Here is a 27,818-nt window from a genome sequence, read left to right as displayed (position 1 = left end):
TGCAGCCAAACAGAGCTTTGTATGGCAACCTGTTAATCCTAGAATGAAAAGCTCTGTTTTTCATAAGTTGGATGAACTGCAGCCCATCGCTCCAGCAGCTAACTTTTCATCTTGCATCCAAGCATGCAACATATTTTCAGTGTCCTGGTTTGCTCTTTCGATGTGCCCCTGACTTTGTGAGTGGTGCCGCTTACTGTGGACAATCTTCAAAGTGGTCCAGTACTCCTTTAGGCTGCTTATCACAGTGTTTTCAAATTCCCTGCTGTTATTAGACTGTAGAATCATTGAAGCATAAAGTAAATTAAATATGTTGATGAGGTTGTAGACTGCTTCTTCTCCTCTCTTTGATTTCAAAGCCCTGAGGACTACAAACTTAGTGAGATGATCTTGGTAAACCATTATAAACTTGTACACTCTTATCAGGATGGGACTGGAAGTCAATGAGATCAATGTAACAATGGGAATTTAATTCCGAAAAAAAAGAAAAAGAAAAAAAATTGGCTTGTCCACAACATCTTTTTTAATACCTTTTTGTTTCTTCTGGCAGGGCTCACAGAGATAAATGTGCAGCTCATTACCATGACGGGTAATTCTCTTATACTTGGGTGAAAGTTCTTTCAGTATTCTATCCCATCCTCCATGACCAATAGCCAAAAGGGTTATAAGGAGTATATTAGATAACTCATAGTTCACATCGCAAAATTGAATAGCGTTCATATTTTATTTAACAGGATAGATCAACTTAGTCTTATTCTTGACCATTATGACGTCATAGTATTTCAGCAGCCAGTGGTCTGTGGTTCCTGCTTCATGGTCATCTTAGCCTTCTTCATATCGTTGACTAACTTTTTTCTGTTAGGAAAACACTGTTTTGGAACAATGGGTCTTACTTGAGACAGTTCATCGCAGAAATGTCGTTACTTGTTAGCATGGTGTGATACCTGTCCCTGTCTTGGTACTACACTTGCTTCCGACATGGTGATACAAGAACAACAGGAAACGATGACAGGAGAGCGTCTGTGGAACTTCAGCTGGATGCTGTACACTGGAGAACTATTATGGCGATATCCGTGGTGTGGTAGTTGAACATCATACAACAATACACTGTCTTCACAACTGTTAAACAAAGACCTGAACATTGCTGCAGACAGTGGTGTCGGGGGAAAAAATGGCAGGATTAGGCGTGTTGTATGTTTTGCCATCAAATAATGTGGCAAAGTATACAACACCTAGACAATGTATAAAATATGAGTCTTTTTCAAACTCTGATGTTCGATTCTAGGCCAGATTTCACACAATGCCAGTAACATATAGAATAGTAAATGTTCATCATTCTATGATTTATTGTAAAATAAAATTGATATCATGTACACTATCTGGTCAGAAGTGTCCAGATACCTGTCTCTAATGCAGAGTTGTCCACTGGCTGTCATGAGAGGTGGACAGTCCACTCTAAAAGGAGGCAGGGAGTATTGTGTTGTTGGAAGAGAGGTAGTTACAGCAGAAAGGGCCTAACAGCCGAGTTCAGTGGCTTTGGAAGCAGAACAGTCCTTGGATTTTACCTGAGTAACATATCAATCACAAACATTTCAACACTTCTAAAGCTGCCCAAGTTGACTGAAGGTGATGTAATTGTAAAGTGGAAACACAAAGGACCAACCACAGCTAAACCAAACCAGCCAGACCCCATGTACTGATGGACAGGGACTGTCAAGCATCGTATAATGTGGTTCTCAAAAATCACAGTAAACCAAACAATGGAAAATCCAGGACGGAACGTAACAACATCATGAAAAGGATAGTTGCTACTCAACATATAGTGGAGATGCTAAGTCACAGATAGGCACAACAAAAAAACTGTCAGAAAGTGAGCTTCAGACAACAAGGCCTTCATCAAAAGCAAACAACACGCACACACACACACACACACACACACACACACACACAGATATATATATATATATATATATATATATATATATAAACAAAAATGATGTGACTTACCAAACGAAAGTGCTGGCACGTCGATAGACACACAAACAAACACAAACATACAAACAAAATTCAAGCTTTCGCAACAAACTGTTGCCTCATCAGGAAAGAGGGAAGGAGAGGGAAAGACGAAAGGATGTGGGTTTTAAGGGAGAGGGTAGGGAGTCATTCCAATCCCGCGAGCGGAAGGACTCACCTTAGGGGGAAAAAAGGACGGGTATACACTCGCGCACACACACACATATCCATCCACACGTATTGGTATATGTGTGGATGGACATGTGTGTGTGTGCAAGTGCACACCCGTCCCTTCTTCCCCCCAAGGCAAGTCCCCCCGCTATATTTGAATATGTCTGCTTGTGAGATGTCTGCTTGTGTCTGTATATGTGTGGATGTGTGTGTGTGTGTGTGTGTGTGTGTGTGTGTGTGTGTGTGTGTGTCTGAGTGTATACCCGTCCTTTTTTCCCCCTAAGGTAAGTCTTTCTGCTCCCGGGATTGGAATGACTCCTTACCCTCTCCCCTAAAACCCACATCCTTTCGTCTTTCCCTCTCCTTCCCTCTTTCCTGATGAGGCAACAGTTTGTTGCGAAAGCTTGAATTTTGTGTGTGTGTTTGTGTTTGTTTGTGTGTCTATCGACCTGCCAGCACTTTCGTTCGGTAAGTCACATCATCTTTGTTTATATATGGGAAAAATATATTAAAAAATATGCTGTGACTTACCAATATTCGTGTGTGTTTGTGTGTTTTTTATTGTGTCTTATCTACCAGCACTTTCCCGTTTGGTAAGTCACAGCATATATATTCCACGTGGGAAAAATATATCTAAAAACAAAGATGATGTGACTTACCAAACGAAGCACTGGCAGGTCGATAGACACACAAACTAACACAAACAAACACACAAAATTCAAGCTTTCGCAACAAACTGTTGCCTCATCAGCAAAGAGGGGAAGGAGAGGGAAAGACGAAAGGATGTGGGTTTTAAGGGGGAGGGTAAGGAGTCATTCCAATCCTGGGAGCGGAAAGACTTACCTTAGGGGGAAAAAAGGACAGGTATACACTCGCACACACACACATATCCATCCACACATATACAGACACAAGCAGACACACACACACACATATATATATATATATATATATATATATATATATATATATATATATATATATATATATATAAAACCACAGTCCTTGGCAGTGAAGACGGATGGCCAGAGACTGTGCTTGTGTGTGTGTGTGTGTGTGTGTGTGTGTGTGTGTGTTGTCTATTTTCGACAAAGGCCATCTTGGCTGAAAGCTCACTTTCTGATAGTCTTTTTATTGTGGCTACCTGCAAGTCGTCATCCCCACTATATGGTGAGTATCATATTAAATCAGGTGTAAAGAGCCACTCATGAGTTCCAGAGTACTACCGGCAGTCCAGCTAGCACACTGACTGTGCGTAGAGAGCTAAAAAGAATGGTATAATGCTCAAGCAACCCCTCACATTGATGTAATCAGTGTTAAGCAGTGCTTAAGGTGATGTAAAGAGTTACACCATTAGCCAGTGAATGACTCAAAACAAGTGATTTGAAGTGATGAAATGGTGCTATACAATGTGGCAAACCGTTTGGCGAAGACATGGAGAGTGTCAGTTGCCATCATGTGTAGAGCCAAGTGTTGAAGTATAGAGAATTTGGTGTTGCTGTCTGGGGGTGTTTCGTGTGGTTAGAGTTTGGCACCCTTATTGCAAATGCTAAATGCGAAAAGAAATGAACACATTGCAGCATTGTGTTCTGTGTACAGTAGAGGAACAGTTTGGAGATGATGATTCATTGTATCAGCCTGACAAAACAATCTTTCATAAAGTGGATTCTGAGAGACAATGTTTTGTGTACAGTAAAATTCTTGAAATGAACTGGACTGCCAAAAGCTCTGTCCTCAACCCAGTGGAACACTTTTTGATGAGTTAGAATGTGGACTTCGCTTCAGATCCCAGCCTCTAACGTCACTACTATCTCTGATTTTGGCTGTTGTGGAGGAATGGGCTATGATTCCTCCACAGACATTCAGATGCCTGAATGAGAGTATCCACAGCAGAAAGCCATTGTTAAGGTCTGCTAACGGATGTCAAGATATTTTTGATCAGATACTGAACACGGATCAATGCTCTTACTGCTCCAGCAGAGGATGTATGAAAATGCACAGAGATATTTTGCTGTCATCAGTATATCAGAAGCAGGAAGAAAATAAATGCTTTCTGAAGTAGGACACTCCCATTTCCAGGTCCAGGGAAGGAGGCTTCTCCTGATTTCAGCTGTGTTGCATGCATTTGAACTGACAACAAAATTCTCAGTATCTTTACAGGCACTGCAGAACCACCTTCAGCGTACTTCTTTTGCGCATGCACCTGGGATATTTTAAATCCCACACTTACTTTCTACATTGTGTCATAGTCTGTGAAGTTTTATCCATTCTGTATCTGAGGGACCTTTGGAGTGTTTGAGTAACTTCTGTGGTTGATTGTGCCAATACCTTTTTTATGTGTGATCATTTTGTTAATCGTTTTGATAAAGTAACTCCATAAAGTGAGCAGATACCTTGTATACATTTATGACTAGTTTGTGACTACAAGCCACAGTCTTATTGTCTCTAAATTTACTGAACTGTTGATTGATAATTCATTTCAAACACAGACCTTCACAGACATTCTTACATCCTTTCTTTCCTTTCCATTGTACATTAAGAAATTAGATGTGTGTTGGTCCCTTATTTTTCATTGCTGTTGGCACACACCGTATACAATTGTTGAAATGAAGATGTTCATGCAAGTAAATAATTTCCCTCCATAGTCCGAAAACTCGCAATCACACACGTTCACAATGTATGTGAGCATACTACATGCAACAATATAAATGTTTTCCCTTTTAGCTAAAAAGGTAAGGTGCTGCAGAAAAAGACCCATGAGCCACAGAGCAGAGCACACTAGGTTTCCATTGCACAAAGGAGCTGTAAGGGCTACAGAGCGAAATTCAGTTTCTAACAACAAAAGTACCTATGAATAATTTACACTCATCAAACTTTTGACACAGTTAAGATTACATATAACTTCAAAAGTCTCTTACTTTGTTACAGTTCTGGATTTTTTGGTGGATAACATTAACCGTATTTGATACTTTTCATTACATTCATTCCTTGTATATAGCTCTGGTTTACATCATTTTTTAGGTCAAGGTTTTTTTAAGCTGATTCTTAATATTTCACGCATGCTGAACTCAGAAATGTAACTCATTTTGTTGAGTCAGGTGAGGTTTTATTGCTATTTCACTTTTTTAAATATGGTATTTAATATATTTTAATACAATATATATGCTGATTATGGTTTGAAAACAGTATTGTATTTGGATGAAGTCTGAATTATCTGTATAAGATCAAACATCATCATCATTTTATCAAAGGAAGACTCTTTTCGAGGACTTTCATATGTGTTTTGAATCTGGAATGTCTCTTTTTGAGGCACCAACAGTAGTCCACAAGCATGTGCTCATTCCAGAAACCTTCATACCTCTTCTCCATCACTCTAATATCTCCATGAAAACGCTCACCCTGCTCCACACCATAATCTCCACAGTTGTCAGGGAAGTAATCTAAATGTGGGGTAGGAAAGTGCACCTTTATTGACGTACAAGCACCAAGAACCTGGAAGTTTTGAAGGAGTTCCGTGACAGAATTTTCATATTCCAGGCTCCTATGGTTGCCAAGAAAGTTTTTTGTTATTGATTTTAATGCTAACCAGGCATTCCTCTCTCTGTACCATCCATACTGTCATCTAATTGTGGATCTTTCACGAGCTCCCTGATCTGATGACCATAACGTTTCACTCATTTCTCCTGAGTGACTCACAGGAACAGAAGCAATCACATTATGAATGTGGAGTAGTACAGCTTTCAAACTTCTACTTGATGGATCTATGAAAAGCTGCCATTCAGTAGAGATATATGTTATACTCAAAGCTTCAATGAGACCACCAATGTCATGACAGGAAACAAGAGAAACTTCTTCATGCTCTCTGAAGTACTGTCAAAACTTTTCTTGAAAACCACGGCACCAATAGAAGATTATTCCAGGAGCTTATGTCAAATCATTCAGTTCAGTGTGGATTAGGGGCTTTGGTTGGTGTGAATCTGAGGGGGTGCGATACGTATCCCCAACATTCTCTTAATGTGTTTCATCATCTGGGCAGAAAAGTCACTCTGGTTATCAGGAGGTGTTGGAATTGGAATTCCTGTTCTATGAGGCATTGGTCTTATGGCAGATGGCATCTCTGGATATTTTAACTCTCTAGCTCTCTTTGTTTTTTTATTTATACCTAAAAGTAAATGTAAATACATTCATTGAATTAATTCAATTAAGACACATTTTCTAATTAATTTTCAAATGCACTCATAAAGAGATATGTGAAGTTCATGAAAATTAAAGTCATTGACTTACTCTGTAAATTTATCATGCAGAAATAACAGTAGGTAGTGTGATCTCTTCCCCCCTCCAAATCATACATAAACCAAAACTGAGAAACTTCTGTTGGCTTTTGCTCCAGCACCGCAGACTTTCAAATGTTTTGCTGTATACATATGGCGCAGAGGATTTGTCCTCATCACCAATTTTAACTCAAAGGCATGCATGATACATTTGTTCTCACAAAAGGGCTAATTTTTAACTTCCTATGTCGTGTGATGACTTCTCCTCAAATGTAGCAAAACTGATCAGGATCCTTCTTGCACTTTTGAGTCATTTTGTACCAGTGTTGCTATCACTCAGTTCAAGTCAAACTAACCTGCAGGTTGCTACAAGCTAGAAGCAATGTCAGCCCAACCCTCACCTCTCTCTCTTACAGAGTTGCCAGTTCCATCTTTATGGGCAGATTTGTCAGCTATGACTGTGCTTCTAGCATCATTTTGAAGGTCTTTAACAAAATACAGATAATTACAGATATCTTTTCCTCCTTGTTAACTACATTTATTTTAATATCATATATTTAATGTAGCTATATGATATGTAAATAATTCTGCAAAGTGGTAATATAATTAAAAATTTTAAACGCTTGAATGACTTATATACCTAACAGGCTACTACCTAAATGTCAGGGTAGAGAAAAAACATGACCTGATTTAGCAAAGTGAGATGCATTTTTGAATTCAGCATGCATTAAATATAAAAGCTCATAAAAACGAAAACCCTGACATAAAAGAAAAGTTTTAAAACACAGACCAGTGTAGCTGTAAAGTGTACCATTTCTCGAAACCACTCACTGTGTGGTAAGCAACCTCAGGTTAACATGTGACTAGGAACTCTTCCTTATATGATACCCAATCCCCACTCAGACTGTGACTCTCTGTGTAGTGTGCCAACTGCACAAGACAGCTGTCGAACCCCTGGCTTTCGGCACCAGAGTGGTCATACGTCTGCCACGGCTGTGCCAACCCAAGATTCCCACCAAACATGTCAGACACAACCACCCGGTGGCACACAGTTCCAGGGAGACCACGCTCAGAAATCTGCCACACCTGAAGAAGCACTACCACTCACAAGACCCCACCAGATGTCGAAGGCTGCCCCACCTAATGGCTTCCTCTCTACCATGTGGTGAGTACCATGATCACACATACATGTCACAACACTGGATCTGCATTCCCTATGCACAAATAATTTTTACAAAAAGGCACCATTTTCATGCTCACAAGTACAGCTGTCTTCATCGTAAAGGTTGGTTTGAGCATGGCAGTGCTTTACTGGACAGGACCCTGTTGCCAGTGGTAAATTCTCACCTTGCTCTGACCTCTACCCAGCCAGTTATAGGAGAATGAACAGCTTAACGCAGACTCTGAACTACAGAGCAACTAGTAGACGTTGTAAAGTTTTGTCACTTTTCGTAGTTTACATGTATTTACATGACAGTGTGATGACATGCATGTTAAATGCCATCCTTAAGGGGCTCCGGAAAGGCTCAAAATCATGAAAAGTTCAATTTTTACTTTTTTGCGTTTTCTGAATCTGCAGACTATTACCTTTTAATAGATATATAATTTATTCAATTCCGAAGACTACAACTATTTTTAAATTTTTTTTAAAATGTGTTCTACATGGGCGTGACCCACTGTGGCGCTGTTAAACTGCTGTCAAATGGTGTTATTATTAACGTCCGTGTTCATCAGGTACATTTTAGTGATGTGAGATAAAGTATGTGTTGTGGCTAACCTGTGATGGTTCAATATATATCGCTGGTGTGATTGTCGATTGTTTCATGTTTATTTACTCTGTGTTTATCTCGAAAATATTCGTAATTAATTCTGTTTCTTGAGTCTCTGTTTTGTTGAAGTATAATAATGAGTAAAAGTAAAGTTATTAGAAATCCTCTGAAGGCTTTTAAGAAAAGGAGAAATGTTGGAAAGCCAAAGGTATGTGTTATTACTGTAAACAATAAAGACGATAACCAAGTGAGTGAACCTAACCTCTCAAGTACACCTGCCCATAGCAGTCAAAGTGGGAAAGTAAATACTTCACAGAAGAAGCTTGGTTCAATGAGTGAAAACTATGAATTTTTTATGGGCGAATCGGATGTGAATGAAATATTTGATATGTCGGTTCTCAAAGGAATTTTTTCAAACTGTGTAAGATGTATTCATTGTAGTGAAGTTGGTCTGGAACTCTCCATAATAAAGCACGTAGGACTTGCTAGTGAAATACAACTGAAATGTGATAAGTGTTCATACATGACCACCTTTTGGAACAGTGTTGCAGTAACTGCAACTGAAGAAAATGGTAGCAAAATCTACGAGCACAACATTAGATTTGTTTATTCCTTGCGTTCAGTTGGTAAGCGTGCTACTGCAGGTGCAATTTTCTGTGGCATCATGAATCTTCCAAATCCCCCAACCAAGTTTACGACCTATAATAAATTAATAGGGTCTAAAGTAGAAGATGTCTGTATAGAATCTATGAACAATGCTGTGGAAGAGGCAGTAATGGAAAATAATGGTAACAGAGATTTGACTGCAGCGTTCGATGGTACCTGGCATAAACGGGGACACACATCTCTTCATGGTGTAGTATCTGCCACCAGTATGTATACAGGGAAAGTTTTAGATGTAGCAGTAATATCAAAGTATTGTAGATGTCCACAAAAATATAAAGGTACACATGAAAATAATTGCAAAGCTAACTATAGTGGCAGTAGTGGAGGAATGGAAGTGGCTGGTGTTGCCAGTATATTCCAGCGTTCTGAGTGTTGCCAGTATATTCCAGCGTTCTGAGGCGTGTGATAAAGTGCGATATGTTAATTACCTTGGTGACGGTGGTTCTAAAAGTTTCAAACATGTTCAAGGACTGAAGCCCTATGGTGATGATGTTGTAGTGCAGAAATTTGAGTGTATTGGACATGTACAGAAGCGAATGGGAACAAGACTTCGGCGACTGAAAGCTTCGTACAAAAAACAAAAACTCAGTGATGGTAAAGGGTTGGATGGGAAGGGAAGGTTAACTGACAGTGTAATTGACAAAATACAGAACTATTATGGAATGGCTATTAGGCAAAATACACAAAGTGTCGACGAAATGAAGAAGGCTGTTTGGGCTCTTTTTTTTTCATACTTCTTCAACCGATGAAAATCCCCAACATAGCTTGTGTCCCAAAGAAGAAGACAGTTGGTGTAAATATAACAAAGGATTGCTAACTGGTGAAGTGTACACTCATAAGCATAGTCTGCCTCATGCAATAATGGAGGTGATAAAACCTATTTTCAGAGACTTAGCAGCACCTGAACTGTTGAAAAAGTGTATTCACGGAAAAACTCAAAACCCCAATGAAAGTGTAAATAGTGTTAAATGGTCGAGAATCCCCAAGACTGTATTTGTTGGAATAGAAACACTTCACTTTGGTGTGTATGATGCTGTTGCGATTTTCAGTGATGGCAACATTATAAGGTGCAAGGTATTTAGAAATATGGGAATGAAGATAGGTTCTAACATGGTACGAGCGATGCTTGCTTTAGACAAGGAACGCCTTCGGGCTGCAGACAGGGCTGTAAAGTGTCTATAAATACAAGCAAGAGTAAACAGGAGGAGGAACAAGAGGAAGCTGGAGGAGGAGTTTGCAGAGGATGAAGATGATCCATCCTATGGACCTGGAATGCACTAAAAAGTTAATCCAATCTTTGTCGCTCGATTCCCAAAACTTTTATTTTCTCATACTAATTACATGTTTTCTAAGAATCTTCCAAACATATTTGTTTCAAACTTTCAGTAAATGTTACACAGTACCTTCTGCATAATTTAACAAAGCCTTTTTCCAAAAAACTGTATATTTTTGAATATATAAATAAAAAATTGCAAAAAAATGTGAATTTTCATTACAATTGAAAAAAAATCATCTTTAATAACTGAACTAAAATTTTGTAAAATCCCTGTGTTAAGTTGTAGCCCATATTCGAATAAATACTCTGTAAAAAGTTCAGCTTCCTACCTCAAATACTTTGTGAGGAAAGATGTAATTTATAAGCGTTATTTTAACATTGCAAGTATAGGGCGATCCGGAGCCCCTTAACACTGTTGACATGCTGTAGTAAGGTGCTTTCATTGGTTTCTTTTAAAGCATTACCTACAGCTGTATCAGTACCCCCAGACAAACAAAAGTCAATCCTGTATTTACGTGCTTATGCACATTATTATTGCATGAATGTATTCTATAATTCTATAAAGTCAGCTCATGTGAGGCCAACTGAAGAGCATCGTGATTGAGAAGTAGTGGCTTCAGTCGGTGTCAATGTGACTATACTATCAATGGTTGTATTTGACTTACATGTGTGAAATTATTCTGAAATGTGTAGAGGATGCTAAGCTTATAGCTCAGAATTTTTATAGATTCAGAGTAACATCACAGATATGCATCCTTCCAAAGATGCACCAGGTCCTGACTTTCTGCAAGCACTTTTAAAGAACTTGATTTTTAACTATCAGCTGTAGAAATAAACCTTTATTCTCTACTGGTTTCGGTCACTTAGACCATCATATCCGGAAGGAAAGGCAAATACTTCATATTTAAGAGTGATTCATCTTTCTCATAGATGTTTTGAAAGTCTTCACTGTTACAATGATTGTACATACCCATCTGTTATGTGTTACAACCTTAAAGAGAAATAGATGTATTTGAGATTATGCTATACAATAGATGGACATGTAGAATCATTGAACATTGGGGACTTTCAAAACATCCAAGAGAGAGATGATTTGGTTTTCCATCTAATGTATTTGCCTTTTCTTCCAGTAATGTTGGTTTGAGTGATCAAAACCGGTAAAGAAGAAAAGTTTATTTATACAACTGATGGTTAAAAATGCAGTTGTTTAAGTATCTGATGACAGTAGAAAATCACCTTATTAAAATATTAATTCTGCAGGCAGATACAGTTGATCCAAAGTATCAGCAGAACTGACAGAGGTCGGAAGAGGGCAAAACATGGAGGTACCCAGGAATAGATAAGAGAAAAGAAAAATGAAGGAAAGGAATATAGAACATACAGGGGCAAGGGGTCGGTGTTGTATGAAAACATATAGGCTCTCCATGTGAGTGCTCAAAAAAGTGTTTTGAGCATATAAGTGAAGAAGACAATGCACATTCTCGTAATTTCTGGTAGCTGAATTGCTATGATATGCAAAATGCTTCCTATAAGGTTGTTTATGGTCAAAAAAGTGTTATATATAAAAGACCTTTGAAATTTGTATTTTGGAGATGTTTCACAGTAATGTTTCACCAACTCACCCAGCAAGTAAACAGTGGCAAATAAATTATAACCGGTGTTAAGTGCATTAAGAATACAGTATTCTGTGTAGCATTTACCAGTTTAAAAATATGTCGTTATGGTGTATGTATGTGAAAACTGTGGTGTAGGTGCATTAAAAAAATCACATTGGATGCCCATACAATATTTTATTTATGGGAATGTAATGAAACTTCACTGCACGATTTCTTAAAACACCTAAAATGTCACTTACCATTGTTTACAGGTGAGGTCTCCAAAAACATGTTATATGAAATGATTATTGGTATTTTGAATGGCCACATTTCAAAAAATAGCTATTAGTTGTTCATCATATCCGCTAATGTCTGTCAAAGGGACAGCACCAGCCATGCTGCTTTGCACCTGGGGCCCTGGTACAGTCGCAACAGCCAAACAAGTATAAAACAAAACCTTTTGCCAATACAGATCTCACCCGCTGTGTCCCTGTGTTCTTTACTGAGGTACAGAGAATTATATTCTCTAGTAATGTTACTTTGTTTGAAACCATAAAATAAATTGAATTTATATATGTCAAAATGAAGATCAGATGAGTAAATTTTTTTGTAAGTGGAGTGGTCCGAACACTTTTTTTTAACGTTTTGTTGTTTTTACTTTTCAAATGTGACCAGCATTACTGCTAATAGTAAACAAGTGTTTAAATGTAATTTGTTAGAGCCAATAAAATGTGTATTTTGTTGTTCTTAATTTAGCCATTTGTTCAATGTCATTTTAGTATTTCTTTCCCATGTAAAGAATAAATGTAACCATGTTAGTTTAAACATAATTGCTATCTGCAGGCTATAAGGTTTGCAAAATATTACAGGTGTTTCTTCCTCATAGAAAAACAAAATTTGCTTAGATCCAACTAAACATCAATTTTTATACCGAATTCTCTGTTAAGAAAATAGGAGTCCTGTCTCATTTGACAAAAAGACGTTTCATTCTGTGTGTGAATGTATAATGTATCTAACTCATACAAATGTTTTCTGAGATGCAGGCTTGTGCATGCGCAGCGTATCAATGTATGGATGTTTCCCTGCTTCATTTACCATAGGTAAAAGGGTAACTCCAAAGGTTCAGAGTTCAGTGTCATTTGTATTAGGATATTTTATGTTTTAAGGTGGGATTTTCACCTTTGTCAGCCCTGTGTGTGTTGTACTTGAAATTAAACTCTGACTCTATGTTAATTATCAGCTCTGTTCATACATGTCTGCAACTGGTGGTGTTCACATTATCTTCCTGGTTCACTACTGTAATTCTGTCTTTTAAAGTACACTTTTCTTTATTTGTATATTACAGAATTTACTATAAATGTTTCATCTAACTAGAGAAACATGTAATGGCTATTTATTAAAATTTGGCCATACAAAATACCAATAATCAATTCGTATAAAATCTTGGAAACATGCCTACTTTTTCTCAATTTCTGAACTGTTCATAATTTTACAGACTGTCTGTAAGCTTGTGATCAGTTTTACGTGCAATATTAGTAGTTATGATAGTGTTCCTCTTCTTTATCAGAAGTTGTTATTGGTGGAAAAGGTGATACTGTTGTCTCCATATACACTGAAGTGCCAAAGAAACTGGTATAGGCATGCGTATTCAAATACAGAGATATGTAAACAGGTAGAACATGGCACTGTGGTCGGCAATGCCTATATAAAACAACAAGTGTCTGGCGCAGTTGTCAGATCAGTTACTGCTGCTACAATGGCACGTTATCAAGATTTAAGTGAGTTTGCACATGGTGTTACAGTCAGCGCACGAGCAATGGGACCCAGCATCTCCAAGGTAGCAATGAAGTGGGGATTTTCCCAAACGTCCATTTCACGAGTGTACCATGAATATCAGAAAGCCGGCAAAACATCAAATCTCCAAAATCACTGCAGCTGGAAAAAGATCCAGCAAGAATGGCACCAACGACGACTGAAGAGAATCGTTCAATGTGGCCAAAGTGCAACCCATGCACAAATTGCTGCAGATTTCAGCTTTCGGAGTTGTAGACCCACTTTTGTGGACCTGTCAACACTGACATTGGACTGTTGATGACTGGAAACATGTTGTCTGGTCACACAAGTTTCGTTTCAAATTGTATCGAGCGGATGGACATGTACGATATGGAGACAATCTCATGAATCCATGGACCCTGCATGTCAGAGGGGATTGTTAAAGCTGGTGGAGACTCTGTAATGGTGTGGGGCATGTGTAGTTGGAGTGATGTGGGACCCCTGATATGTCTAGATACAACTCTGAGAGGTGACATACATAAGCATCCTGCCTGATCACTTACATGCATTAATGACCATTATGCATTCTGATGGACTTGGGCAACTCCCGCAGGACAATGCAACACTCCACACATCCAGAATCATTACAGAGTGGCTCCAGGAACACTCTTCTGAGTTTAAACACTTCTGCTGGCCACAAACTTTTCAGAAGAGATTTCTACACCCTCGTACTCTTATGGATTTATGGACAGCCTTGCAGGATTCATGGTGTCAATTCCCTCCAACACTACTTCAGCCATTAGCCGGGTCCATGCCATGTTGTGTTGCCGTACTTCTATGTGTTTGCAGGGGCCCTACATGATATTAGTCAGGTGCACCAGTTACTTTGGCTCTTCAGTGTATACGTAACATTTATAAGGAAAGAAATAGGACAGTTGTGAAACGTTTATTGTCTTCAAGATCTCTAATAGCTCCTGCAGTAGAATAATGTGTTAAATCAATCTCTCATTCTGCTTTGGAGTGTGAGATGTTATGAGACCCCTGAATGTTAAACTGTGTTCTAAAAGATGTGTTTTATAGAACATATAGACATAATCGACAGTTGTTTGGTTGCCACCCGAAAGAAGCATGGCAGCTACAAGCCTCCTGTTGCCGGTGTGTGTGTGTGTGTGTGTGTGTGTGTGTGTGTGTGTGTGTGTGTGTGTGTGTGTGTCATCATATTGTCAACAGCAGCAAGTAGTGTATTTGTTATTTGTTGACTGTATCTACAAAATGGTGATTTACAGAAAAGTAACATTATCTTTTTCATGACACTGTATTGAAAAAATTGCCAGTAAGTGCATTGAAGATATATGCCCTCATGTTGTTGGTGTTGCAGTCTTCAGTCCGAAGATTGGCCTGGTGCAGCTCTCCATCTCTGCACAACTACTGCAACCTACATCCCTCTGAATCTGCTCACTGTATTCAAGCCTTGGTCTCCCACTACAGTTTTTACCCCCCATACTTCTGTTACCAAAGTGACAGTGCCTTCATGGCTCAGGACGTGCCCTATTGACTGCTGCCTTTTGTTAGTCAAGTTGTCCATAAATGTCCCCCACCCCACACATCCTCATTTGTTATTCAATCTACCTGTCCAATCTTCATCATTCTCATATAGTACAACATTTCAAAGCTCGTATTCCCTTTTTGTTTGAACTGCTTATCTTCCATGTTTCACTTCCATATAAGGCTATGCTCCAGTCAAACACCTCCACAAATGACTTCCTAACATTTAAATTGATATTAGACGTTAACAAAGGCCTCGTGGGAATTACTTAGAACTTGTACTAGGATTTTGGAGCATATACTTTACTCGAACATTATGAATCACCCTGAAGAAAATTACTTATTGATATATAACCAACATGGATTCAAAAAATATCAGTCTTGTGCAACACTGCTAGTTCTTTATTCCCATGAAGTAATGAGTGCTGTCGACAAAGGATCTCAGATCAATTCCATATTCCTAGATTTGCAGAAGGCTTTTGATACTGTTCCTCACAAGCAACTATTAATCAAATTGCATGTATATGGAGTATCATCTCAGTTGTGTTAGTGGATTTGTGATTTTCTCTCAGAGAGGTCACAGTTCGTAGTGATAAATGGTAAATCATTGAGTAGAACAGAAGTGATATCTGGCATTCCGCAAGGTAGTGTCATAGGCCCTCTGCTGTTCCTGATGTATATAAATGATCTAGGTGATAATCTGAGCAGCCCCCTTAGATTGTTTGCAGATGACGCTGTAATTTACTGTCTAGTAAAATCATCAGATGATCAGTTCCAATTACAAAATGACATAGAGAATTTCCGTATGGTGCGAAAAGTGGCAATTGGCACTAAACAAAGAAAAGTGTGAGGTAATCCATATAGGTACTAAAAGAAATCCAATAAATTTTGGGTATACGATAAATCACACAAATCTAAGGGCTATCAATTCGACTAAATACCTAGGAATTACAATTACGAGCAACTGAAATTGGAAAGACCACATAGATAATATTGCGGGGAAGGCAAAACAAAGACTGCACTTTGTTGGCAGAACAATTAGAAGATGTGACAAACCCACTAAAGAGACAGCCTACATTACACTTGTTCATCCTCTGCTGGAATGTTGCTGCATGGTATGGGATCCTTACCAGGTAGGATTGATGGAGGACATCAAAAAAGTGCAAAGGGCAGCTCGATTCATGTTATCGCGCAATAGGGGTTAGAGTGTCACTGATGTGATACGCGAGATGGGGTGGCAGTCACTAAAACAAAGGTGGTTTTCTTTCAGCGAGATCTATTTACAAAATTTCAATCACCTACTTTCTCTTCCGAATGCATAAATATTTTTGTTGACACCCACCTGAGTAGGGAGAAATGATCATCATAATAAAATAAGAGAAATCAGAGCTCGAATGGAAAGATTTAGGTGTTCCTTTTCCCACACACAATTTGAGAGTGGAATGGTAGAGGAGTGGTATGAAAATGGTTCGATGAACCCTCTGCCAGGCACTTAAGTGTTAATTGCAGAGTAACCATGTAGATGTAGATGTACATGTACATGTACATGTACATCTCCACCTGCCCTCTACATGCCACGTTATGATGTGTGGTGAAGAGTAATTCTGATACAACCAATTTCCCTCCCCACTTTACAGCCCCTTTTGCAGACAGTGCATGGGAAGAATGATTATTGATAAACCCTTGTATGAAGCCATATTTCTTTTATTTCCTCATTGTGATCATTTCGTGTGAGAAAATGTAAGATGTTGCCCGACTCTTCCCAGAATGTACACTCTAGAAGTTTCTACAGTAAACATGTCCATGGTACACAATACCTCTTTTGTATCAGCTGCCACTGGAGTTTGTTGAGTATCTTTGTAATCATCTCGCATTGAGTAAACAAACTTGAGATGAAATGTGCCACTCTTCATCAGATTTTCTCCATATCTTCTATTAATCCATCCTGGTAAGGGTCCCTTACTAATGGGCAATAATCAATCATGTGTCAGATAGTTGATTTGTAAGCTACTTCTTTCATGGGTGAATTAAATTCTGCATTTCCTGCAGTTTGTTTTATGTGGTCATTCCACTTTAGGTCACTATGTATGCTTACTCCAAGGCATTTTACGGTAGTCATGGTTTCTAGTGGTTGGTCGTGAATAATGTAATCTAATATTGTTGGATTTCTTTGTCTATTTATACATAATATGTTACATTTACTGAGGTTGAGGATAAGTTACCATTCTCTACACAGATCATAGATCATCTCCAGGCAGAATAATCACACAGAGGGCTGTAGAATAGTAAACTGGCAGGAACTAACTATCAAGGATTGATGTTGCAATTGAATTTTTGAGAGGTGGGGGGGAAGGAAAGACATTTCTAATAGGAAGTGCATGAAGACTTTAAGGAGGAGATTCAATTTTCCCATCAGTACCTTAACATGCGCTGACTTTCCTACTTTCATGTATTGTAGAAGGAACAAAAATTGTAGAATTTTAATTTGTTGGTGGACAATTGTTACCATGAGTATTCAGAACTGTTGACAGATTTGGGAGTTCACACTAAAATGAAATAATTTCACTGTTTTGTGCAGCAGCACGCCAGCAGACGAGATGAATAGGAGGCTTCTCCAGGCAGTTAAGGATGGATCAATAGAGGAATTACAACAACTGCTCGCTTCAGGGGCCGATGTGGGAATGCGGGACGGTTACAGGATGACTGCCTTGCACTGGGCAGCCGAGAGAGGATACCTGGAGACAGTCGAATGTCTCTTGGAGAATGGGGCTAAAGTGGATTCCAGGGACAGGTGGCAGCGCACACCCCTGCACAGAGCAGCAGAGAGGGGCCACCGAAGTGTGGTAACTGTGCTGCTGAACGCAGGGGCAGACAGGGAAGCCGTAGATAACTTGGGGAATACCCCCGTGATGCTGGCCAGAAGGAAGGACATTCGACATATGTAGCATAGGTGGCATAGATGGCTACTAAGAAATGATGCTTGTAGTCCATCTTCATCTTCTGTACAATAGACAATGCTCTTGTACTTGCATGTACAAATTACGTGACAGTGATACGTGTATCAGATAGCAATGTGTGATCAAGACAGACATTTAGAAAAAAAAAATCTTATTAGTAATAAACAGCGGTTTGTAAAGTAATTCATAACTGGACATTCTGTAAAATAGCCAATTCTCTTGTACTTGCATGTATAAGTTACATGACAGTGATCCGTGTATCAGATAGCAATGTGTGATCAAGACGGACATTTAGAAACAAAAATATCTTATTAGTAATAAACAGCGGTTTGTAAAGTAATTCATAACTGGACATTTGTCTGTACTAGCATAATGGATGTATGCTTGACTGTAACAAATTAGGCTTTACTCAGCCTGATGATACACCACTTTTATGGTTAGAGTTTATCTTCGGTTATACAATTATACAAAGATTACTTGTCTGTAGCACAGATGATGTTATATTATGGTACAATATCAAATATCACACCTGTAAAAAGATTCGAACCACGTTATGTGCATACTATTTCATGTATTAGTGTACTGTGAATAAAAGAGAACAGAACATTTTGGAGGAAGATTAAAGAGAATTGTCCATCCACATTCCATCCCACATGGAGTGTAATTATCTTCTCTTGAGCATATTTTTCTGTAAACTTAATGCTGCAACCAGAAACACCACAAGTGGTTCATTCCGTATATGGGCTGCACAGCTGTACTGCTTTAGTTACAAAAGATGCTACTGCCTGTCGAGTAGTATGGATCTCCAATCTCACATTATGAAATGATGCTACAAATCTGTTCCATTGACGTGTACATGATACCAAGTAACACTGAGCATGTTGTGTGTTTAACAACACTCTCATTTGGGATATTAGATCTCCAGTGCCTACTGTTGACTTTTAGTGGTCAAAATCAAAGATTCCAAGTTTCATGTGAGTAGTTCGCTGTGTGAAAGATGGCAGCAATGCAAGGAGGAGGCAGTGGTAAGGTACTGCGCTCAAAAAATAAATTTCTTACAGAACAAATTTTGTTTTATTTACCAGAGTTGTCTGCAAAGGACACAATTTAAATGATAAATTCCAAAGAAAATTTAATATCAGTTAAGAACATAATTTGCAATCAAGGCTCCATTAAACTTATAACAGGTAAAGAAATTCAGACAGAGTGTCTTCAGTCAGCTTATTACATTAACAAAATTGACTTCGAGGAAACTTTACACAGTTTAAAAGGGCAACAACTTCCAATAGAAAATCAGAGTTACTTTAGCATGAGCAGGATTAAAAAATAGAATAACATTTCCATGATAACGGAATTATAATCTGCTCTTCTGTAGTAAGGCCTGCGATTCCATATCAATCGAAGTTGGCTTCTTACAGGTAAGTGTGTTATTTATAATGTATAAAGCTCACTTGTGGTAATCGTCCATTTTACTAAAATATCAAGAAAACAGGTTTGTACACATACCAAATGTGTAACTATGTAAGGAACACCCCCAGTCAGTGGACACTGGAACGTGATGTCCATGTTAAGATCACTCAATACTCCACTAGGCATGAAAATTGTAATATCCGTGTATCACCAATAAGCACACAAGAAAAGTTCAGGAAACACCAAAGACCAGACTTGGTGCATGGCCTTAAAAGTAATGAGTTGGCCTCACCATGTGAAAAATGCCTTACTAAACTGCTTATAGCTGATAACACTGTTACTCTAATTTTATTTCACCAAGGTGCAACCAGGGACTGCAGTGTCAAAACCATTAGGTCAGTTTTTACTAATGAAGGCTCACCAGATTCAACATAGTCCAGCTGCATGGATAAAATTCCAATAAATCATCAAGTAAATACACCCAATCACCTGTAACCAAGAGTTTAGGGCCCGTCCGGCAGTAACCTTCCATCCGTTATGACATACCACACACAAGAATGATTACTGATTAATTGCCACACTTTCTCATGGTTTACCATGCTCCATCCCACATGGAATATAAACACTAGGTATGATCTGTCCATCATGTAGCAAACTACTGTAGTCCTCAACCATTAACACCATGTCACTTGACAAACAAGACAACCCCACACAGATGTATCTGGCATTAAATTTTGTTAGCTGCCTCTTCGCGTGCCCCATAGAAGGATCTAACAATGAAGTCAACATGAGTCAGTGCATGGCTAAGCTCCCCACTTTAACCTTACCCATGGCCGTGCTGTGTCCCCAAAAAGTGACTGGCATAAGGACGTCCAAAATTTTATTATATGGGCCCATAAAAAACCACAATAATTTTCCCAAAATGTTCCACAGCTTTACTCTGAGCAAAGAAATTTTTAACAAAAATCAAATCGCCAACTTTCAACAACACAGGATGTTTTCTCTGGCTGTACCTCCTAATCTCTTTCTGGTATGGAGACTGAATATTTTTTCATTTCTTAACCACCTCTGGGTTCATTTTCTCAGGCAATGAGTCATTAACATTCCACAGATTCACTATAGGTGAATTTAGCAGATATGCTAGTGTTAATTTTGCGGTAGCAGTTTTACGGGCCTCGCGGACTGCTGATATGGAGGAAAAGTTAAGCCACCCCACAGATCTGTCCCAATATGCTTGCAATTTGCTATGGAAATTAATTAATACCAATTTTAGATTTCAGTTCACCCTTTTCTACAAAGGTTGTGGATAAAAATGGTGATGTGGGATATAGCATTGCCAAAATAGTATGTGCAAAACTCCCTAGATGTGTATGTAGTAGTTTTATCTCTCACCAGCACCTTCGGCGGGTGAAAACAAGAAAAAGTACCTTCAATGTTTCGTATGATAATACCGATGGTCACTCCCTGCAACAGAATAGCCTCAGAAAATGGTTACAGGTACTTACCACAACAAAGTGAAGTGTTTCTCTTGTTAGTTTAGAGTTTTATGTAGCTACTGGCTCACTCCTCGTAGCTGAAGCTGAGTCAGAATACTTCATGAAATCTGTCACCCAACATAATATCTGATGTATTTACCTTTTTCTTTTGATCTGGTTGCTGTCATTGATTCTCGTGAAGTAGAGGTCCTGCTAATTGGTGCCTCTGAAATCACATGTGTAGCCGAAGGAATATTTGACTTCTGCAGTTGTTATTGGACCAAAAGAAGAAAAGTACATCCACTACTTTGCTTTCCCAAACATATATTTCCGTGAATGGGTCTACAGATCAATAGTTACTCATGAGTTTGAGTAGAACACATATTTACATACAAGATATGCCTCGAAGGCTCAACATCATAATCAAGATTACAATATATTTCATTTATAACACCAGAAATAATCAGTTATTGACAGTATAATTTAAATGGAAAGATAAAGAAATCTAGTCACCAATCAGTGGCAGGAGGACACATACACAAAAAGGTTTAAGTTTTACAAGCTATCAGAGCCATTGACTCCTCCTCCTGGCAGAAGAGTTAAAGGGGAGGGAAGAGGGGTGAAGAAAAAGGACTGGAGAGGTTTAGGGAAAGGGGTACAATTCATAAAATTCACCCAGAACCCCAGGTTGGGCGAGACTTACCGTCCAGTAAGTTTCTACTGTCCTGTAAGTGTCTCATGTAGCTCAAACACTAACCAGTTGACCACTATCAGCTCTAACATCTGGCACCTACACACACAAAATTCTCTTATGATTTTCTCGGAATTGTGAGAGTAGTGCACCTTACTATGTGCACATTATGTGGTTTTAATGGCTTACTAAAGGTGTACAAAGTTTGAAGTAAATCCATGATCCCAACATCGTGGTTTCCCCTTGTCAGTAACAGTCATATGTAACGGAATGAAGAGACAAATTATGGAAATTAGATAGTAATCAAGTGATGAACTGTAATCTGAGCCAAATGGGATGACAGCTATGAAATTCATGATTGATATCAACCTTTGAGGTACTTGGTAAAGGAGAATTAAGTGTTAATGTTACAGTTATTTAAAAAATAGTTATTTAGTATATGTCAATAATATGTTAAATGCTGAGACTATTAGGATCAGAGCAACAACCTCCAGTGGGTTGTCCTTTTAAGACATGAAATTTCGAGATGAGTTAGTTTTTTTTCTTTTCTTTGCCTTTTGCAAGAATGGAATGTATTTGTTATGGGTTGGTCTTTATGAAGCTTCTTTTTTCTTCCTTGTTGGGAGATTAATTCAATAAAGGGGAAGATTAGATTGTCTGGTTCAATTAATTTGGATTAAAGGTACACCGTATTAGTTTTAAATGGTGCACATCAGGAAACCTATAGTGGATAAGAAAGCTTAAACTAATTCAGACCTTCAGGAATGATATTTTGTGGTTCATACGTGGAAGAGACTATAGGCCTGTGTAGCATAGTTGAAACTTCATCAATGGAACGTTTTGATTGGAATAATAATTGTGACCAATGTGGTTAACATAAGGGATCCTCCAGATGTGCGATACAGTTACAACAGTAAGTGGATATGTACTAGAACAGTAAAAATGCTATGAAATAGCTGTTTGTCTAAAAACCAGGATCTTAGTACATGAACAGTTGGGAACTTCAGCTTATAGTGGCTACACTACATAAAGAGTGGTTTAATGAACAGTTAGTTTCTCTCAGTAGGAATGTAAGATGTAATTGGATTGAGAAGACGTAAGGAAATAACCAAATGCTGTGAATAAATGAGCAATAATTAAGTATGTTATTGGATATCCTCAGTTATCAAAGTGTATGTAAACAGACATTATCGTGCAAGCTTGAGGGGCGGCAGATGTAAGGATGCATGTGTGCAAGATGGTCAGTGGGAGTTGGTGATACGCACCCTCATTGCTGAATTGAGGTTATGGGATTATATGTATGAGTGTTCATAGAAATATATAAAGTCTGAGAGTTGAATTGTGGAAGGCTACGTATAAGTGGTAATATTTATAGGTTAAGGGGAAACGTACATGAAAATGCGAAAAAATATCATTTTTTAAATTTATTTTCTTTCGTTAGCTCAGCTCATTGGCAATAATCTCCGGAAATTTCACAATCCAAATCCCAACCTAAGTACCTTAAAAAAATTAAATGCCTAACGTGTTCGTCCTGCCATGCACGCTTAGTTGAAGAGACTCTTCACTATTAGTTTTCGTATTACTTACGGAAACATCAAGATGGCTGTGAAATGTATGTAGTTATTCTCTTTGTGTTGTATATCATCTGTGACTGTTGGATATTGTCGCTGGAAGCAAAAGACAACAATAATCTTTGTTTACAAAGTTGCGAACACTTGTATTTATTTGTGCTGTTTTGCTAACTTTGTCGTCGTATTTTGTTGTTTTTTTTTTTTTTTTTTTTTTTTTTTTTTTTTTTTTTTTAATGATGCCACCGCAAAGAAAAGTTTTCAAAAAATGTGCAAGAAGTGTGTACGTGCTTTATTAAATTGCAGACACGCTAATAATTTCGGTAATGGTACCGAGTTGTCTGATGGGACTGTGTGTTTTAAACATGTGAACTCTTCTCCCAGTAGCTCAAGACAGAAGATTTAAAGTGTCAATATTAATGACAGTGGTGATGACTGTCAAAATAACACTGGATATCAGATGGTTGACATTGAGTTGTTGTTTAGTGTAGTGAAATTAGCATGTGTATGTAAGATACATGGTTCTGACAATCTGGTTATTATTCGATGATGGTAACAGAGTGGGCGTGGTGTGTAATGTACATATTTTATGCAAGGATGCTGACCCCTCATTTAAAACCTCAAAATCAAATAATTGATATTATGAAGCGAATATGAGATTTTTATATGGTCTAAGATGCATTGGTGTAGGAAGAAAAGGAGGAAATATACTCCGTGGAATGATGAATATGCCAGCACCATGTGCTAGATTTTCAACGGCAAATACTGAATTGGAGAAGGCACTGTATGAAGTTTGTGAAGAGAATTTATCTGCAGCACAGCAGAGGCAGTAAGAGAGAATGATCCTTTGGATGATGAGGATGGTGATCATGTGAAGACTGATCTGGTTGTTGCATGTGATGGCACATTTATGAAGAGAGGCGATACATCCCTATACGGCATTTCAAGTGTGATAAGTGTTGATGTAGGTGAAGTACTTGATGTGCAAGTAATGAGCAAGTACTGTCAAAATTGTCCTATTACGAGAAATATGAAAACAGAAGATTTGATGAAGAATCACAGCTGCAGAATGACCCATTGTGGATTAAGTGGCTCGATGGAAGGTGCTGGACTGAAGATAATTTTTAACAAATCTGTTCCTAAACATGGAGTAGGATACATAAAGTATCTTGGTAATGGTGACTCCAGCGTATTTAAGGTAGTAAGTGACAGCAAACCATATGGTGAAGAATGTATTATTGAAAAGCTTGAATGTGTAGGTCACATCCAGAAGCGCATGGGCTCAAGATTGCGAAAAATTATGGATGACATGAAGGGCAAGAAGTTGGAAGACGGAAAGGGTCTAAGTGAAAAGAACAGGTTATCGAAGAAGATGATTGATACACTTCAAGTATATTATGGTAAGAATATTTGGGATAACCTATCAAGGGTTGAAGACATGTGCCGCTCTTTTTGGGCAACATAATTTCATATGTTATCCACAGATGAACAGCCCATACACTATCTTTGCCCAATTAGTTGGTGTCGCTACAAACAGGCTCAGAGGGATGGAATTCCATATAATCACATGGAAAAGTCTTCCTAATTCTGTTCTCAACGTCATTAAGCCAACATTCAGGGTTCTATCGAACCCCGATCTTCTCAAGAAATGTGTTCTTGGCAGAACGCAGAATCCTAATGAGTCCCTGAATGCCCTCGTGTGGAAACGTTGCCCCAAAACTACATTTTGCTCATCCAGGATAGTTAAAATTGCAGTTTATGACACAGTTATTGTTTTTAATGGTGGAAACTCAGAGAGGATGAAGGTCTTGCACAGAATGGGCTTCAAGCCCAGAGTTTTCACTCACGACATCTTGAAGGGGATAGACACTCAACATATACTTGCAGCGGATAAATCCATTGAAGACCTTGAAAAGTTGACAAGACAGAAAAGAAGAAGCCAGAAGAGAAGTGTGGAACGAAATGAGGACAATGAGTATAGATCTGGTGGCTTTTGAAGGAGGGAATGACAATGAAAGAGCATGTTAAACTTTAAAAGGCATTTTATCAGAACTACTACTTACGTTATTCAGGTACATTTTTCTCTAAAACTAGAAAAGATGCGACTGTGATTTTTGACAAGTCTTTAGTATTGTGTATAAAAAACATGTGCATAGAGTGAATATTTAATATCATGCATGAATGTCAAGATATATAATTAAGATGTAGAATTTTGATATGTATTGTTTCAATTAAAAAATAATTAAACATAGAACTTCGTTAAATGTCAATAAATTGAAATGCTTCTGTGCATTTCCTTATATGAATGTAGAGATTATACTGTAAAATTTACGAGACAATTTGTTAGAAACTTTCTTTCTTAGTAAATGGTACCTATGTAAATCGTGAATTAAAAAATTTAAATTTCCAAACAATATCAAAATTTCAATTAAAATTACAGAAAACTTTCAGTAGATTCCCTGAACTTCCATCAACCATTGTACATAATTTCAGTTATGTAACTCAAAAATTGTGGATTTGGTGACAGGTTATATTTGTACCTTTATTTCATGTCCGTCTCCCCTTAAAGAAAATTAGGTTGTGTCTGGATTGGTGTGGTGGTGGTTTATGTTGGAGATATTCTGGGGGCTTTGGACGCCTGCTTGTAACGTCAGAGCAGGCAGGGGTTCAGAGCCTGCAGAGCAGTGTGGCATACCATGGAACTCCATCCATGGCAAAGTTCCATGATTGTCGGACTTGGTATCAAACGGGATGTGTGTGTACAAAAGTACAGAATTTGACTTGGAACCATAAGGAGAGTCTATTAATGTCATTGTCTTGGTGTATGAATGTACTGTTGATCAGAAATAAAACTGATTTATAACTGGGGTAATAAACCCTGTTTGTGAACCTACCTGCACCTAGTAGTATGAAACAGTAGACGTCTAACAGGAAAGGTCTGATGAAATGTGGGCCCCCTCTGAAACAAGCAGGAAGACCACTGCAAGGAGGAGAGAATGCTAGCAGTCTGCAATGACAAAATCATTAGTTGAGGTTTAACAGATGAAGGCTCACCAGAATTAACATACTCCAATTGTGTGGATGTTATTCCTGTATTGTTGTTGTTGTTGTTGTTGTTGTGGTCTTCAGTCCTGAGACTGGTTTGATGCAGCTCTCCATGCTACCCTATCCTGTGCAAGCTTCTTCATCTCCCAGTACTTACTGCAACCTACATCCTTCTGAATCTGCTTAGTGTATTCATCTCTTGGTCTCCCTCTACGATTTTTATCTTCCACGCTGCCCTCCAGTGCTAAATTTGTAATCCCTTGATGCCTCAGAACGTGTCCTACTAACTGGTCCCTTCTTTTTGTCAAGTTTTGCCACGAACTCCTCTTCTCCCCAATTCTATTCAATACTACATCACTAGTTATGTGATCTACCCATCTAATCTTCAGTATTCTTCTGTAGCACCACATTTCTATTCCTGTATATCATCAGTGAAATACACACAGTTACCTGCAGCCACGTGGTCAGGACCCAAGTGGTGGTAACCTGTCCATTGTGAAGCACCACACAAGGATAATTACTGAGTAATTGCTGTATTTACTCACGGTCTGCCACAATCCATCACACATGAAGCATAAAAAACTGGTTGTGATTCATCCATCATGTAGCAAACCACTCCAGTCTTCAAGCCATCAACACCAGGCCACGTACCGAGCAAGGCAGCCCCATGCAGGTGAGCCCAGTGTTGATTTTTCTTAGCCACCTCTTTACATGCTCCCTAGCAGGATGCTGTGAAATCCATTACCCAAAGATGAAGTAAAATGTCTCTGTTATCTCATCAGTAGTGAGCTGGTGCACATCTTACATGTGTACAAAAACTGGAGGCTTGTGATACTTCCGCTGGTGGCCACTTTTGGTGATTCACAGCACCAGTGATCCAGCTTGAAGGAGAAGTCAGACCCCCAAAAGTGATTGCCAGAGATGTATTCTGCAAACATGTGGGGGGTGCCCCAGCCTTGCTTAAGAAAGGACACCTTGCAAAGAATCTGGTGGACAATGTGAAATGTGCAGATAACTGAGGCACCCTTGCAGTCAGTGGGACAGAACAGAGACACAAAGCACCAAGAATTCCCACAGTGAGGTGAGTAAAACTAAAGACCTGCAGAAGAAATCACACTGCTGAAAGAAATGTTTGTAGGTCAGTAAGGAGGCTGCTTATCAGTTAACAACACCAGCAGATTCCTAGATGAAGCACAAACATGAGACTGTCCAGACTTCACACAAAGATGGCCATTACAAAGATGTGTTGTTAGCTGCTTTACAGCAATGAAGGAATGCAGACCAATGCTGGGAACAGCCTCAGCAGTGAAAAAGTGAGAAAGACACCAATTCCCAAGTCACACACCAGCCAATGCAAAATAGAAAGTTTCCACCCTGCACTGTGAGGCATGGTCATGGAAGGGCAGTCAGTCATTGGATGGCATTGCTACTTTAGTCCACTGATGACAACACTAAGAAAAAAGGAAAAATTCAATGAGTTGGCGAGCTTACAGAGTGAAGAGATGTGAAGCGACAGTTGATGAGACAGAGTGGAAGAAAGAGAACACTGGGGCTCTTCCATACACCTCCTGACACCGCCGTGTCACTGCTTTGGCT

The 27,818-nt window shown here is 38.7% G+C and overlaps 1 protein-coding gene across 10 annotated transcripts in view; it reads left to right on the top strand.

The window, feature by feature from the left end:
* The window catches only part of LOC126235997 (poly [ADP-ribose] polymerase tankyrase-2-like), a 271,495-nt gene extending 252,518 nt beyond the window's left edge, over positions 1–18,977 (top strand). For 3 of the 10 annotated variants that reach the window (XM_049945001.1, XM_049945000.1, XM_049944995.1), the window contains 2 exons: positions 7,375–7,617; positions 17,655–18,967. In XM_049945001.1, coding sequence (XP_049800958.1) covers positions 7,375–7,617; positions 17,655–18,021 — 610 coding nt within the window. In that variant the 3' untranslated portion in view covers positions 18,022–18,967. Of the gene's footprint in view, positions 1–7,374; positions 7,618–17,654 lie in introns of all 10 variants that reach the window. The other 7 variants (XM_049944997.1, XM_049944996.1, XM_049944994.1 and 4 more) reach the window with 4 other exon arrangements.
* The last annotated feature ends 8,841 nt before the right edge of the window (positions 18,978–27,818 follow it).

This window comes from Schistocerca nitens, chromosome 2, assembly GCF_023898315.1.
Source record: "Schistocerca nitens isolate TAMUIC-IGC-003100 chromosome 2, iqSchNite1.1, whole genome shotgun sequence".
In the NCBI taxonomy this organism is placed as follows: Eukaryota; Metazoa; Arthropoda; class Insecta; order Orthoptera; family Acrididae; genus Schistocerca; species Schistocerca nitens.
This window is presented reverse-complemented; position numbering and strand designations above follow the sequence as displayed.